The following is a 13,618-nucleotide window of genomic DNA, read 5'->3' as shown; positions in this document are numbered from 1 at the left end:
TGTAAATTATTCTTTTATTAACAGTAGTGATCTTTGTGACCATTAATTATATAAACTTAAAAAGCAGATTTTCATTTCTGTCCAATGCTCTCTTATATTTAAAATATCTCATCTCTGTTATAAGTCTGCATGCTTCCTGCATTCCTTACTGCTCCAATTTGTTGCTTTCAGGTTGAACAATCAAATACCCAAATTATATAATTGTATATAAATAAAATCAATATCTTAAATCATGACCTGAGATCTTGTTCTCAGAGTAAAGTATGTAAGATTTGTAATAGGTCAGAAGTCTTTTCATACTACCTTAAAAGTTCATGGGTATATTCTGGGCAGGATTTTGAGAGTCTCATGTCTAGATCACATAATCATTATTTTAGAATTGGTAGAGAGTCCAAGTTTAATCCTTTCTTTTTATAGTTTAGAAAACTGAAGCCCAAGAATGTTAAGAAAATAATTAAAATTCACAAAGCTGATTAGTAGAAGAGCCAGAACTAGGTTTTAAATCTTTCATTCCTAGTTCAGTTGTTCGCCCTGCATGATATTAGAGTTTTACCATACTTGAAATACACTAAAGAGGAAGGAAAAGAAATGAATTTTCTTGTGAAACACAGAAGTCCAACTATTGGCTTACAGAATTGGAATTGCCAAAGCTAATATAGTTTGAATTACAGAAATTTGTAACATAACACTTGTGGCAAAAACATATGCATAAGGCCTTTAAAACTTATAATCCTGTCAAATCTGTCTTGTAAAACTGTGACTGATATGCATAGAGAACTAAGCAATGCTTCTCTTTTCCTTGTTTTAAAAATCAGTTGGATTCAATGTTATTTCAGAAAACGTCCAGGCAGTTTTTCTCTCTTAGATGGAATTAACAAAAAATCCATATTTGGTTTATTATTCTATCAGCTGTGTCCTGGTATATTTTAATGCTTGAAGGTTGTAGGAAATAAAGAGAAGCTATTTAGCTCCATAACGCTCCAGCAACATAGCTGGGCCTCTTGTATGTAGTTCCAAAGATGCTGTTTAAAGTTGTTCTATTTCTTCCTTGCATTTAACCAGTATAACTATTATTAGTTATTAACACACCCTTATAGAGTGACAAGAATATGCAGATGCTTTTTAAATGTAAATGTTCAGAATAATTCTCCTCCTCTATAACAGGCTGCATTAAGCAGTTTGCTATAAATCAAGTATCTGATTTTCTAATTTCTAAAAAATTTTTTCAAAGAAATATAGTACTTTATCTGCTGGCTTTGAAATCTAAGACCACAAAAACAATTTTGTTTTTCTGGCCACTAAAATTGTAGGCACTGTTTCTTTTTTTGTTTTGTTTTGTTTTGTTGGTTTGTTTGTTTTGAAACGGAGTTTCACTCTGTCGCCCAGGATGCAGTGCAGTGGCGGGATCTCAGCTCACTGCAAGCTCCGCCCCCCGGCTTCACCCCGTTCTCCTGCCTCAGCCTCCCAAGTACCTGGGACTACAGGCGCCCACCACCACGCCTGGCTAATTTTTTTGTATTTTTAGTAGAGACAGGGTTTCACCATGTTAGCCAGGATGGTCTCGATCTCCTGACCTCGTGATCCGCCCGCCTCGGCCTCCCAAAGTGCTGGGATTACAGGCGTGAGCCACTGTGCCCGTGTAAGCACTATTTCTATTAGATAAAGCCACAGAGTGAAGCAGGAAAGTACAGGAATTAAAATGCTAATGAGTATACTTTCATTAGAATCCCGGGATGGTTACCTTTAGCTGTATCACTTACAATAAGTTGCTTAACATTTCTGAAATTGTTTCTTCATCCACAAAAAGAGGTTTATAATAATATCAACCCAACAGGAATATTTTGAAAGTAAAATTAGATAATAAATGTAAAATGTTTGTAAATTTAAAGTTTCTAATTGTCAGTTATCCCCGACATGCTATCACGTTGCACATAGAGAAAACACCTTCTTGTCATCCACTCGACTGCTCATATCCCAGCTACTTCCACGTCCTAGAGTTCTTGCCCTAATATTTAGATTTCTTAAATGTATTACCCTCATATTTTGAAAAAATGAATGAGAGATGCTGATGCCTTAACTCTTTTCCTAAATCTTAAAAATAGAACCAAATGTGACAATATTATACAAGACTATGCCATCACATGTATTGCATTAAGTCCTGCACATTTAATTCAGTAAACCAGAGACCTTACTGACTGGATGTCCATTGTATTCATGCTTTTACAGTGCTTTAGATTTTTCAATATCTATCATCTCACACCCTACGGTAAGTAAAAGGAAGCTGGCATCTATCAAATACCAGTCTACAGAAGAGTGTAGATAACTGGACACAGGAAATTGTGCCCAAACACACTGTTATCATAACAGTAGACTGCTAATGTTGTAACGTACAATCTGCTTATATAGAAAGGAGCAAGGATCTTACACCCGTCAACCCAGCAAACTTTTGTTTAGTTCTCCTGTTTACCAGACACTCTTCCCAGCATCTTAGGACATAAAGTGTTCCTTTTCTGTAAGGCCAACATTCTAGAAAAGAAGACAGATAATAATGAAGGAAATATACAATATGCACATGAATGAAGGCATGTACTCTATGAAACATGAGGCAGGGCAGGAAGTAGGCAGTGGTAGTGGAGTTGGGGCCACCCTAGATAGAGTGCTCAGATAAGAACTCTCTGATGAGAGTGATGGGAGATGAAATCAGAGAGATAGCCGAGGGTCGGGTCATCTAGAGTCTTCAGGCCATGGAAAGAGCTTTGGGTTTTATTCTGAGTGACATCTGAGGCTATTGATGGCTTTTGTTGAGAAGTGAGCCATAGACGTCCTTAGAATCAGTAAGATGTGTGGCTATTACGTGGAGAAGAAACTTTGAGAGCAAGAAGTGGAACAATTTCAATCAATTTAAGATAGACTCTAAAATAGTGAAGCCAAGTTCATCCCGTCTAGGTGTCTATATACAGCAATTCTTACAGGGACTCCTTTAATTAAGAATTTTGTAAAGATATTTAAAAGCATCGAACACTCTAAGGAGAGTTGTATATAGTTTATTGCACAGGTTTTCATGCCCCTATCTGTAAATGATGATGGAAGTTTGAGAATAAGTCTCTGGTTTTTTGCACCCAGAAGCTTATGATTATCTCTTAACCAGTATGATGAAGGGAAGAGTTGTTATGAAATTTGTATCCTCTTTTTGTGTCTCAAGTTGCTCATCTCAGTATCTATGTTGGGCTGTTCCCTCTTACTTCACTGTCTTCATTACACAGCTAATTTTGAGACTTGATTAAAATTAAATTAAAGTTAAATCAAGGAAGGATTGTTTTAAAGCCTCAGCTCTGTCACTTTGTGGCTCCTGGTAGCTAAAGTCCATGGTTGTGCTGGATAGGACAAGAGCTAAACCATTCTGGCATCTATGAGGTTGGTGCAAAAGTAATTGTGGTTTTTGCAATTTTTTTTTTTTAATGGCAAAAACCACAATTATTTTTGCACCAAACTAGTAGTTATTTCGCATTTGGAAGGGAACTGAAAATGGATCTCCCATTGAGCAGAAACATGGGCACTCTTAAACAGTGTCCTGGCAATACTAGCTCTGGGTTGTTGCTGTTAATCGCTTAATGCCCAGAGGGGTTTTGTAATTATCCTGCCTCTAACGCAGCCATGTTCTCTGGCCCGTTCCTGCCCTGACCTCAGCTATGCTTCACCTGGATTTAGTGCCATGGCCGAGCACAATGCTTAAGATTATGTGCTTAGTGTAAAATTCATTCCTTCTTTTGTGCAGAAATACAAGGAAGTCCTGCTGAAAGGCACCTGGTGACCATTTTATCTTCAAGTAGAGAAGGCAGAAAAGAGTGAATAATGAAAATATGATGTAAAAATCCAGGACTCTCACTAGGTTTTGTGATAGAAGCCTCCTTTTCCTGTTTCTTCCCTGACCTCTATGGAACACAGTGAAACCTGATTGAATCAGAATCACTGGGAGGAAGAGGAAAGGCGGGGAGGGCATGTTGTGCAAAAGTTGTGGTTCTTTGAAAGAAAAGGGGAAAGTGGGCTAGAAACTGGAAAAGGGTTACCATGTTAATTACATTTCCTAATTGTACTCCATCAAATTGCTTCTTCCTCCCTCCCATTTGCCATCTAGAGTCACTAGACTGCATGTGCTGGCTGTTTGAGGAAAATTACCAGATATGTAAGGAAAAAGAGCAATTTTCAGACCTTAGGAATACGTTTGATTCTGAAATTTTATTGTGCTATAGAATTACAGCAAACATAATCCCATATCACACAAGACTAGAGAGATCTATAGAGAAATAAGGTCCAATAAAACTAATAGATAAGTATCTTCTAACTGTAGCTCCCCAAACCTTGCATGTATCTTTAAATGGCTCAAAACTGTTATGACTGGTTTATTGTATTCTCAAGGTCATCCTATGTGGGCAAGCACTTGCACAATTTCAGGAAATTTTGTTCACACAAACCACAACACCCGTAAAAAGTGTCTTTGTCACTTGTTTTCTGGTTGCTGGTAGCTTTCACTGCCTCTCCTGCAACTAACAGAAGTCATGACCTGGCCCGATACCTTATTATTTATTTACTCATTTAGTAAGCTTTTGTATGCACATTCACCTTATGATAATCACTGACCTCAGAAACATGGTTTTGAGCAAAAAAGAAAAGTAGTATGTTTTCTGGCACCTACTGTGTGTCAGGCTGCAAACTGCACTCTGACATATATTGTCCTTGTATTTATCCCTTTTAAATATAACTGCAACCCCTCCACGTAATTGTTATTAGCCATAAAAATGGATCTCATCCTGACTGCAGAGACAGTCAGAGGTGATTTGATTATGGGCTTCTGAGGAGAGGCCATTTAGAATAAGGCCACTGTGTTGCCGTTCAAATCATACTCTGGCTTTGCCAGAGCCCGTGCTTTCATTGAGCACTCTAAGCCTCCCCTCACAGCCTCCCTATAAGCTGACCCCTCTGTTTCTAATTCCCTTTGCCTTTACTCATCTTTCTTCATTTACGTTGTCACCCACCTCTAATGCCCTCCTAGATCGTCATGGAAAGAATCAAATATCTTTCATCGCTCTTCCCATAATTAAAATCCAAGTATCTCTCTAGAAAACATTTACAACACAAGATAAAAAATAAAATAAAAAAATAAGCAGCCAGGCGTTGGCTCATGCCTGTAATCTTAGCAGTTTGGGAGGCCAAGGTGGGCAGATCACCTAAAGTCAGGAGTTCAAGACCAGTCTGGCCAACATGGCGAAACCCCGTCTCTACTAAAAATACAAAAATTTGCTAGGCATGGTGGCACGTGCCTATAATTCCAGCTACTCAGGAGGCTGAGGCAGGAGAATTGCTTGAACCCAGGAGGCAGAGGTTGCAGTGAGCTGAGATCTTGCCACCGCACTCCAGCCTGGGCAACAGAGGGAGACTCCGTCTCAAAAAAACAAACAAACAAAAAAACGTAATTTAAAATTATGCAGACCTGTGTTATCATCAAAGCTTGTCCCCTAATTAATTGTGTGGTGTTCTTCAAGGTTAAGTAACTTGTCCAAAATCACATATAAGCCCTAGGAGGAGAAAAATTGTGTCTTAGTTATCAGTGTTTCTTCAATGACTGGAAGAGTGCCTGGCATTTTTTATGCACTCAGTAGACATGACCGTGCTAATGAATGAATGAAAGTTTAGAGATTGACCAGACATCATTATGTGTGTGTGTGTGTGTGTATACATATGCATATATACATACATATATATATAATATGTTTACACCAGGCACTTTACATGTTGGATATCTACCTTGCAAATTACTTATTTTATATATATGGAGGGCAGAGTTTTTGGGTTGTGGGAGCATAACAAAAAATTTGTGAGATGAAGGCAGAAAAAAAAAGGTAGAGACCAGATTAGTAGGGGCCACATGTGTCATGTCAAATAGTTTGGACTTCATATTGTGTATCCTGAGTGTTCACCACACATCAGATAATACTCTTGAGAATTTTAGCAGAGCCAGAAGATAACAGAAATGACATTGCACATTTATTATCCTGTATGGCCTTTCCTCATGAATCCCCAACTAGTTCAAGCCTGATACTGTCAGCCTTGAGGATTGCATCCTTCCTCCTCTAGCATATCATCTGGAAGTTTAAATGGTAGCCACTTTTTAGGACCACTTGTTCTTGACCTTTAAATTTATCTATTCACATCAGTGACTGTGGTCTTTTCAAGGAGGCTCCGCCAGGGCTATAGCAAACAAGGCCTGAAAGGGCTTGACCACACATTCTCCAACGTGCCTAAACTATATGTGTTATTTAGTTCTCATTTTTTACCGGTGCTTAAAATTACACAATTTTAGAGCTGGAAAATAAATTAGCTCACCTCTTTGAGCACCTCATGTTATGCCAAGGAAATTGAGGTCAAGTGAGGTTAAGTAGATTGTTCAAGGTTAAATTCCATGATTTTCTCAGGTGAATGAGAAGTGTAGGTCAGGGAGAAATACATTTTACAGTAGTTTGAATCCAGTAGACCCACTCTGGGTCTGTATTTTGTTGTAGCTTATTGTGTGGGCAGGTGGATGAAGGACTAGTAACTTGATGAAGAAGCTCATTTGATCTAGTTCTGCATCTCACTTTTAACAGTGGGAAGAAAACCATCTGTTTTCTTACCACCAAGGAAATGTGGAAGACAGGCTGCATTTAAGGTGCTAAGTTGATGTGATGACTGCTATCACCACAGCAACCAATTGTTTGTTTAGTTTTTTTCAATACGTGTTAATGATTCTTACTTCCTAATATATCACTGAATTCAAACTTTCCCTCAGCCAACATCTTCCCACACCAACTTTACTTCAATGACCTCTCTCTCTTATGTCTTTTTTCATCCTAATCTAGCCTACTCAAGATAAAGAAATTTTTTTTTCAAATATTATTTTCATTAACATCATTATTGTTTTTGAGTACCTGTTTACACCAGGCACTTTACATGTTTGATATCTACCTTTCGAGTTACTTATTATAGTCTCCATTTTATTTGCAATTAAACTCAAGCTCAGAGAGGTCAAGTATTTTTGCCGCGTGCTTGGGAATAGAACGCGGAAGATTTGGTATTTTTAACTCCAGTTTTTTTGACCCAGGAACCTACACCCTTTCCACTCTGCCAAGCTCCCACCCTTTCATGTCACCAACACCTTGCCCATAGAAGACATCAAACAACTACATCAAGCCTAACTGTCCTCTAACATGTTTCCAAACTCCCTATTTCTCAATGCACACTGACCATTTTTATTTCTGAGAATAATCATAGTACTCACATACAGCATTATTCCTCATCACCCTGTGAAATCCCATCTGGTTAATTCTTTAAGCCCAACCTAATGATTATTTCCCTCCAGGAATACTTCTCTTGGTTCATAAACCTTGTAGTTATGGAGCCTTTAATCTGCCTTCTCTCCATCTCTTACACTCCATTGCTACAGCTTGATTTTACTATTAGTCCTGTAATAGGATGTGCAGTACAAATATTTGCATGTCAATTTATCTTTCCAGTGACTTTTATTTTGGAAAGAGACTACACGGAACAAACTTTATAACTGTGACTCAGTCTGTGAGGTTGACTATAGCTGATCATCAAAAAATGGTCTTTATCTACCCAGCTCCATTCTGGTGGAGCCAGCATGAAGAAATCAAATTTAGAACCTCTGAGCCAGCTTCAGTGTTGCCCTTTTTTCATATGCCCCTTTTCCAAGTAGGAACTCTGAAGATTATTATTGTGATTGTTCAGCCAAATAAATTAGTGTGTATGAGAATGGAATAAAAGTCTTCTTACTGGAAATAAATTTTGTGGAACACTGCATCCTAGACTTTGTAACAGGCTTTCAAATGGTTATTTGCCCCAAAATACAAGAATTTTTCAGAGGTTGATATGGGAAACTCATGTTTATATAAAATTGTAGAAAAATGAGACTACCCACAATTTCAGAACCTCAAAGCCTTACTCATTTTAAGCTGAAATTATAATACCACTTTAAACATTTTAAGCATTTTGGATAAAAATAATCCTGAAAAATAGTGTACGTGTCTCTATTTTCTTGAACAGAACATATAGGGTATATTTCCTTATCTTGATGACTCAGGTCATTACTTTAAATATTAATTACTGTTCAAGTCTGTAATAAAATATTGAGTTTAAGTTACTGAGGCACTATTATTGTTTAATACCCCTAATACAAAATGATTCCAATTTGCTATTCTTTTTAGAATATTTGCTTCTTTTTTTAAGCAGTTTTGTGTCTTTGTAGCTATTTTTTCTTGCTGTCTTCACTAGACTTACTGCTATTAATTTCCCCATCTCCACACTGCATGTGTGAGATTGGACCCGCCTGTAACCCCAGCACTTTGGGAGGCCAAGGCAGGTAGATGCTTAAGCCCAGGAGTTCAAGACCAGCCTGGCCAACATGGTGAAACCCTGTCTCTACAAAAATACCAAAATTAGCCAGGCTTGGTGGTACATGCCTATAATCCCAGCTAGGCTGTGGTGGGAGGTTCGCCTGAGCCCCAGAAGTTCAGCCTGCCATGAGCCGTGGTTGCACTACTGCCCTCCAGCCTGGGTGACAGAGTAAGAGTCCCTGTCTCAAAAAATAAAAAAAACATGTTAGAAGGAAGAGAAGGATGTTCCTTCTTCAGCAGGAGGCTGTGCTCTTTCTGTTTTTCCTCACCCCTCACAATTTTTGGTCTACAGCAATCCACTAGCCCAAAGGACACCCAGTTGGATATACCTTTCTTTCAAAATAGTTTTTGTTTACTAATATTCTTGCAATACTAATCACTTCCATTATTAAGCTTTTCATTTATCCAGTACTTACTGAATGCCTATCTAAGGCACTGCTGCATGTGCTAGCAATACAGTAGTGAACAAAACATCATTCCTTATCACATGCCAAACACTGCATAAAGTGCCTTATGCTTTATTTACATTATCTCCTTTAATGCTTACAACCCTTGTGAAGTGAGCCTTATTCTCAAGTTGAAAATGAAATTTTGGAGATTAAAAACTTAATTGAATTTCCCAGGACCTCACTTTTAGAAAGTAGAAAACTGGGGGTCGAACACAAATTTAATTAGTTTTTTCTCTGAATTACTGGTCTGTACAACTTCTAGACCATGAATAAAGAAATGAGAATCATGTCAATCAGAACCTGAGCTATATGAGTGAGCCCAATAGATGTCAATAGTGTATCATGAAAAATGTTTAAGACCCCAGCTCTGTGGACCTGAGAGCATAATCAGCGAGTTATTTCCCCCAGAAGTAAACCTGCCACAAATTTCTTACCAGGCATGATTTCATTGAATCCTGTAAACAACTCTTTAAGGAGCATCCTAAATTGTCCATTATCCACATTCATTTTCATTTGTCCACCACCTCTGCAGTCAAAGACCACATATAAATCGATATCAGGGTACTGTGGACAGTTCTGCTTTATAAAAATGAAAAAAAAACAGGTCAAGTTTTATCCAGATTAATTAAATAATGTATTCAGTTCTTCAAAAAATATGTACTGATATGTATCAGCTATGCACCATGCATTTCAGTACATTGTAGAAAGTAAGACAGCCAAAAACCCTGCTCTCCTGGGTGTTATATCTGGGAGTCAGGGAAACAAACAAAAAAGAATGTAAAAGATGATATCAGACAATAAATACTACAAAAAATATGTGAAGGGTCTGGGAGTGGGGTGAGTATAGGATATGAAGGATGTGCAGTCTCAGAATGAATGATGGGAGAAGACCCCACTGCAGAGATGCTCTTTGAGTTGAGTTCTGCGTGGTAAGAAGTCAGCCATATAAAGATTTAAGAGAAAGAAGTACTAGTCAAAGGGAAAAAAAACACACAGAGGCCCCAGAGCAGGAACAAACTTCATTTGTTTGAGTAACGCACACACATGCACACACACACACAGAAAGACATTTGTGTCTGCATCCGACCTCGGAGGGGAAAGGAATGAGAAAATGTTGGAGAGAAAGGTAGGGCCCAGATGACATAAACCTTATGTGTGTGATGTTCTAATGTATTAGCCAAACAAAGACACATTTAAATGTGGACAGATTGGAAGGCTGAGGTGGGCACATCACTTGAGGTCAACAGTTTGAGAGCAGACTGGCCAACAGTCAAAACTAAAAATACAAAAATTAGCCAGATGTGGTGTTGCATTGCCTGTAATCCCAGCTACTCAGGTGGCTGAGACAGGAGAATCGCTTGAACAGAGGTGGAGGCTGCACTGAGCCGAGGTCATAACACTGCACTCCAGCCTGGGCAACAGAGCGAGACTCTGTCTCAAAAAACAAATGTGGACGGGGATGTTCTTAATAATTACACCATAATAATAGGTATAAACCGGGAATGTCCCAAGCACACCAGGACTTGAAGTTATTCCACTTATATGCCAGGGTAAGGAGTTTGGATTTTATTCCACTACAGTTGTGATCCCTTAAACAGTTTTAAGCAAGAGATTTGCATTTCATAAATGATCACTTTGCTGTTTGAAGATTAACTTCTGGAATGAGAGTTTGGTTTTAGAGGCTAGTGAGGTAATCCTGACAAGCGGTGATGGTGGCTTGAATGGCAGTAGTAGAGCTGAAAAGAAAGTCACTGATTTGGGATATGTTTTGTAGACAGTGTAGACAGGACTTGCCCATGGGTTGCTCATAGGGTGAGGATAAAAGAATAATAGTCACCACTGGGTTTTTGGCTTCAGCCTTTGGGTGAATTGTGATGCCGTTTGTTGATTATGGAAACACTGACAGAAGAATCAGTTTTGGAAGATGATGGGGCATGGGTGGAATCAGTAGTCTGATTTTGACTATGTTAAGTTTGAGATTCTTGTTGTAAATACAAGTGGAGATAGCAAATAAGCAGCTGGGATACACTCTTTTTGCTTACTGCATTCAGAATAGCTTTCTTGCAATGTTATCTGTATTATCCTCAATAAAACAATTTAAAATGACATTCCAGTATTCTACTAAAGTGATTTTGTATTCAACGTCTTTCATTATTTTTGGTTTTCACCCTTCAATGTTTGAAATTGCTGACATTCCGATTGCCTTTCTAGGAAAGTATAGACCTGGGTGAAATCATGTTTTCCCTTTGTTACTTGCCGACGGCCGGGCGTATGACATTGACAGTCATTAAGTGCAGGAATCTGAAGGCGATGGATATTACTGGCTCATCAGGTATGCACACAACGGCCATAGGACCGAGGGCACAATCCCAAGTAAAATATTTCATGCATCTAAAATGATACATGACTACTGAATTATTTGTCTATAATGGGGGTACTACAAAAGAAAAAAAAAGATTACACATCTACATGTTCCAATTCACCTCTTTTATTTACATTATCATTATGAAATTTTTGAAAGCTGTTATCAAATAGATCTGAATTTGGGTTCTTGTTTCTATTTCTTCCACTATCAATTTAGTACCGTCTCAAAGATACATAATTTACCATCTACTCCCCTACTTTCAGCTAGTCAGTTGTTTATAAAGGAAGATTCTTAGGCTTAAGCCATGAGTGAGGCCATGTGAAGATATATTTAGTCTGAACTTATTCCCCTCACCTGATCTGCAGAGAAACAGCCATGTTCCATGACTACCATTTGCATTTGCATTTTTGCCACCTAACTAAAAATTTGTGCATCTGTAGGGTCTGAAATAAATAATAAAATAAATTAATGCTTCTTGAAGATTCTGAAAGAAATTCTTGAAGGAAATTCTTCTTGTGCTAACTTTGATAAAAAGATAAAGACACATCATGCTTCTTCATCCTTTTATTTAATTCACTGCAGTTCTGGGTAGTTATTTAGAACTTAATACGTAAACACCGGCACAGCTCTGTGGAAGAAAAATGGTAAGGGAACAGTAGGGAGACTGGTAGGTATTTGTTGTATTAAACAGAAATAAGAAATAGTGGTGGAAATAAAGGATGACATTTGGGGAAGATCTATAATTTGTGGTTTTGCAGAACAACAACAAAATCTAAATTTGCATCACAAAAAAACATAAGGGAACTGTAAGTTCTGGTGTGGAAATAGCTCCAGGATGTACAAGTGAATTTTTAAAAGGAGGTAAAAAATTACTATGAATATTATGCACCCTTCTGTGTAAGAATGGGGAAATTTGGAATATATATTCATATTGCTAATATCCGTATTAAAAATACTGAAGTGATATACGAAAACTAAGGGATGAAGACAAATGGGAGAGACACTACTTATTGTATCTCTGTCTATCATGGATTTTTGAACTATGTCATGATGTTCGTTTTTTAAAATTTGCGATACACCGTGTGTATGTGAAAGTAGAACGAGTAAATTCTACATTAATTTTGGTGAAAAAGTCTTGGGTCAGTAAATGTTGAAGAATTTAAAATAAACTGTACTCTGCAAATTGTTTATTCTACTCTTTTTTACTGTGTATGAAAAGAGATCAAATTTTGAGTCAAGAAAACAACATCAAAGTTATAATTAAGTGCAAGATTACATTTTATTTATATGAAACTTTTCATCGGAGGAGCGCATGCTTTGAGAGCACCTCCTCATTAATCCTCACAACAGGGTTGTGAATCAACTAAAGAGCCAGTAAATTATCCTTGTCACAAGCAGAAAAATGTAGTCAGAGACGTGACGGGAGTTACAAAGGGTAATCCATGCCTCTCTTCTCACTGTTCATTAGAAGGCCTAGGCCTGTGGTCGTAAACACAAAGCTGCATCACAGAAATGAGCTTCTCCTTAGGACGTACTTCCTACTGTTTAAAAATTTAAAAATAAATAGGAAACAGACACTAACATTACCCTGTTATCTTGTTTTCCTCTACATACCGTATTTCCAGCCACGAATACCTTGCTTCTTGATGGGAATACTTTGGAAATACAGAGATACACATTTCAAGAGTTTAAGAAGGATTCACGTGCTCAAATAAATTAATATTGCCATCATTTTGGTTTATTCTATGGAAATAAAATGTATTACTATGGAAATAGGAAAAAAAATTGGTGCTACGGTTAGAGGATGGTCAGAATGAAAAAAAAAATTAAGATAGCAGACACCGATTGTTTAACTATCTAGTGTACTCAACCCAATGTCAGTATCACCTCCCAAAACCGTGCCTGCTTTGAATAAAAGGTGCAAAAGTAAGGCTTGTTGGAAATTTTGTATAACCATCATATAATTTTCTATAATACTATAGCAGTTTTACAATTTAAGATGGTAAGGGTAATAGGATAGATATCAAGTCAGCTGTAGCAGAACTTGTTATCAATTATCTGATCCCTTTGGCCTGTAAAAATGTAGCCCAACTAAATTTTTCCCCTGTAATTGGCATGATGTAGACAATGTCATATCAGGAGCCTTCTTTTTGTGGCCATCTTTAAACCAAATATCCCCCCTTTTATCATTTACTGTTGTGCATGCAATAAGTCACTTGTAAGTATCATTTTTTTCCATCCAAGTTCCTTATCAAGCAAATGATATTTTTAATTTTAGGTTCTTTTCCAGTAATTGAAGGAAATTCCAAGTATAGCTTTTGCTTTCTAATTTCTGCTTATTGTGATCGTCTCTATCT

General features: G+C 37.6%; 1 protein-coding gene across 1 annotated transcript in view; it reads left to right on the top strand.

Moving 5' to 3' along the window:
* SYT10 (synaptotagmin 10) overlaps positions 1–13,618 on the top strand; it is a 65,898-nt gene that overhangs the window by 43,746 nt on the left and 8,534 nt on the right. The window contains exon 4 of the mRNA XM_003277808.3: positions 11,108–11,228. Coding sequence (XP_003277856.1) covers positions 11,108–11,228 — 121 coding nt within the window. The remainder of the gene's footprint in view (positions 1–11,107; positions 11,229–13,618) is intronic.

The sequence above is a fragment of the Nomascus leucogenys genome, chromosome 23 (assembly GCF_006542625.1).
Source record: "Nomascus leucogenys isolate Asia chromosome 23, Asia_NLE_v1, whole genome shotgun sequence".
Lineage (NCBI taxonomy): Eukaryota > Metazoa > Chordata > Mammalia > Primates > Hylobatidae > Nomascus > Nomascus leucogenys.
Note: the sequence above shows the minus strand (reverse complement) of the source record. Positions and strands in the feature narration are given on the sequence as shown.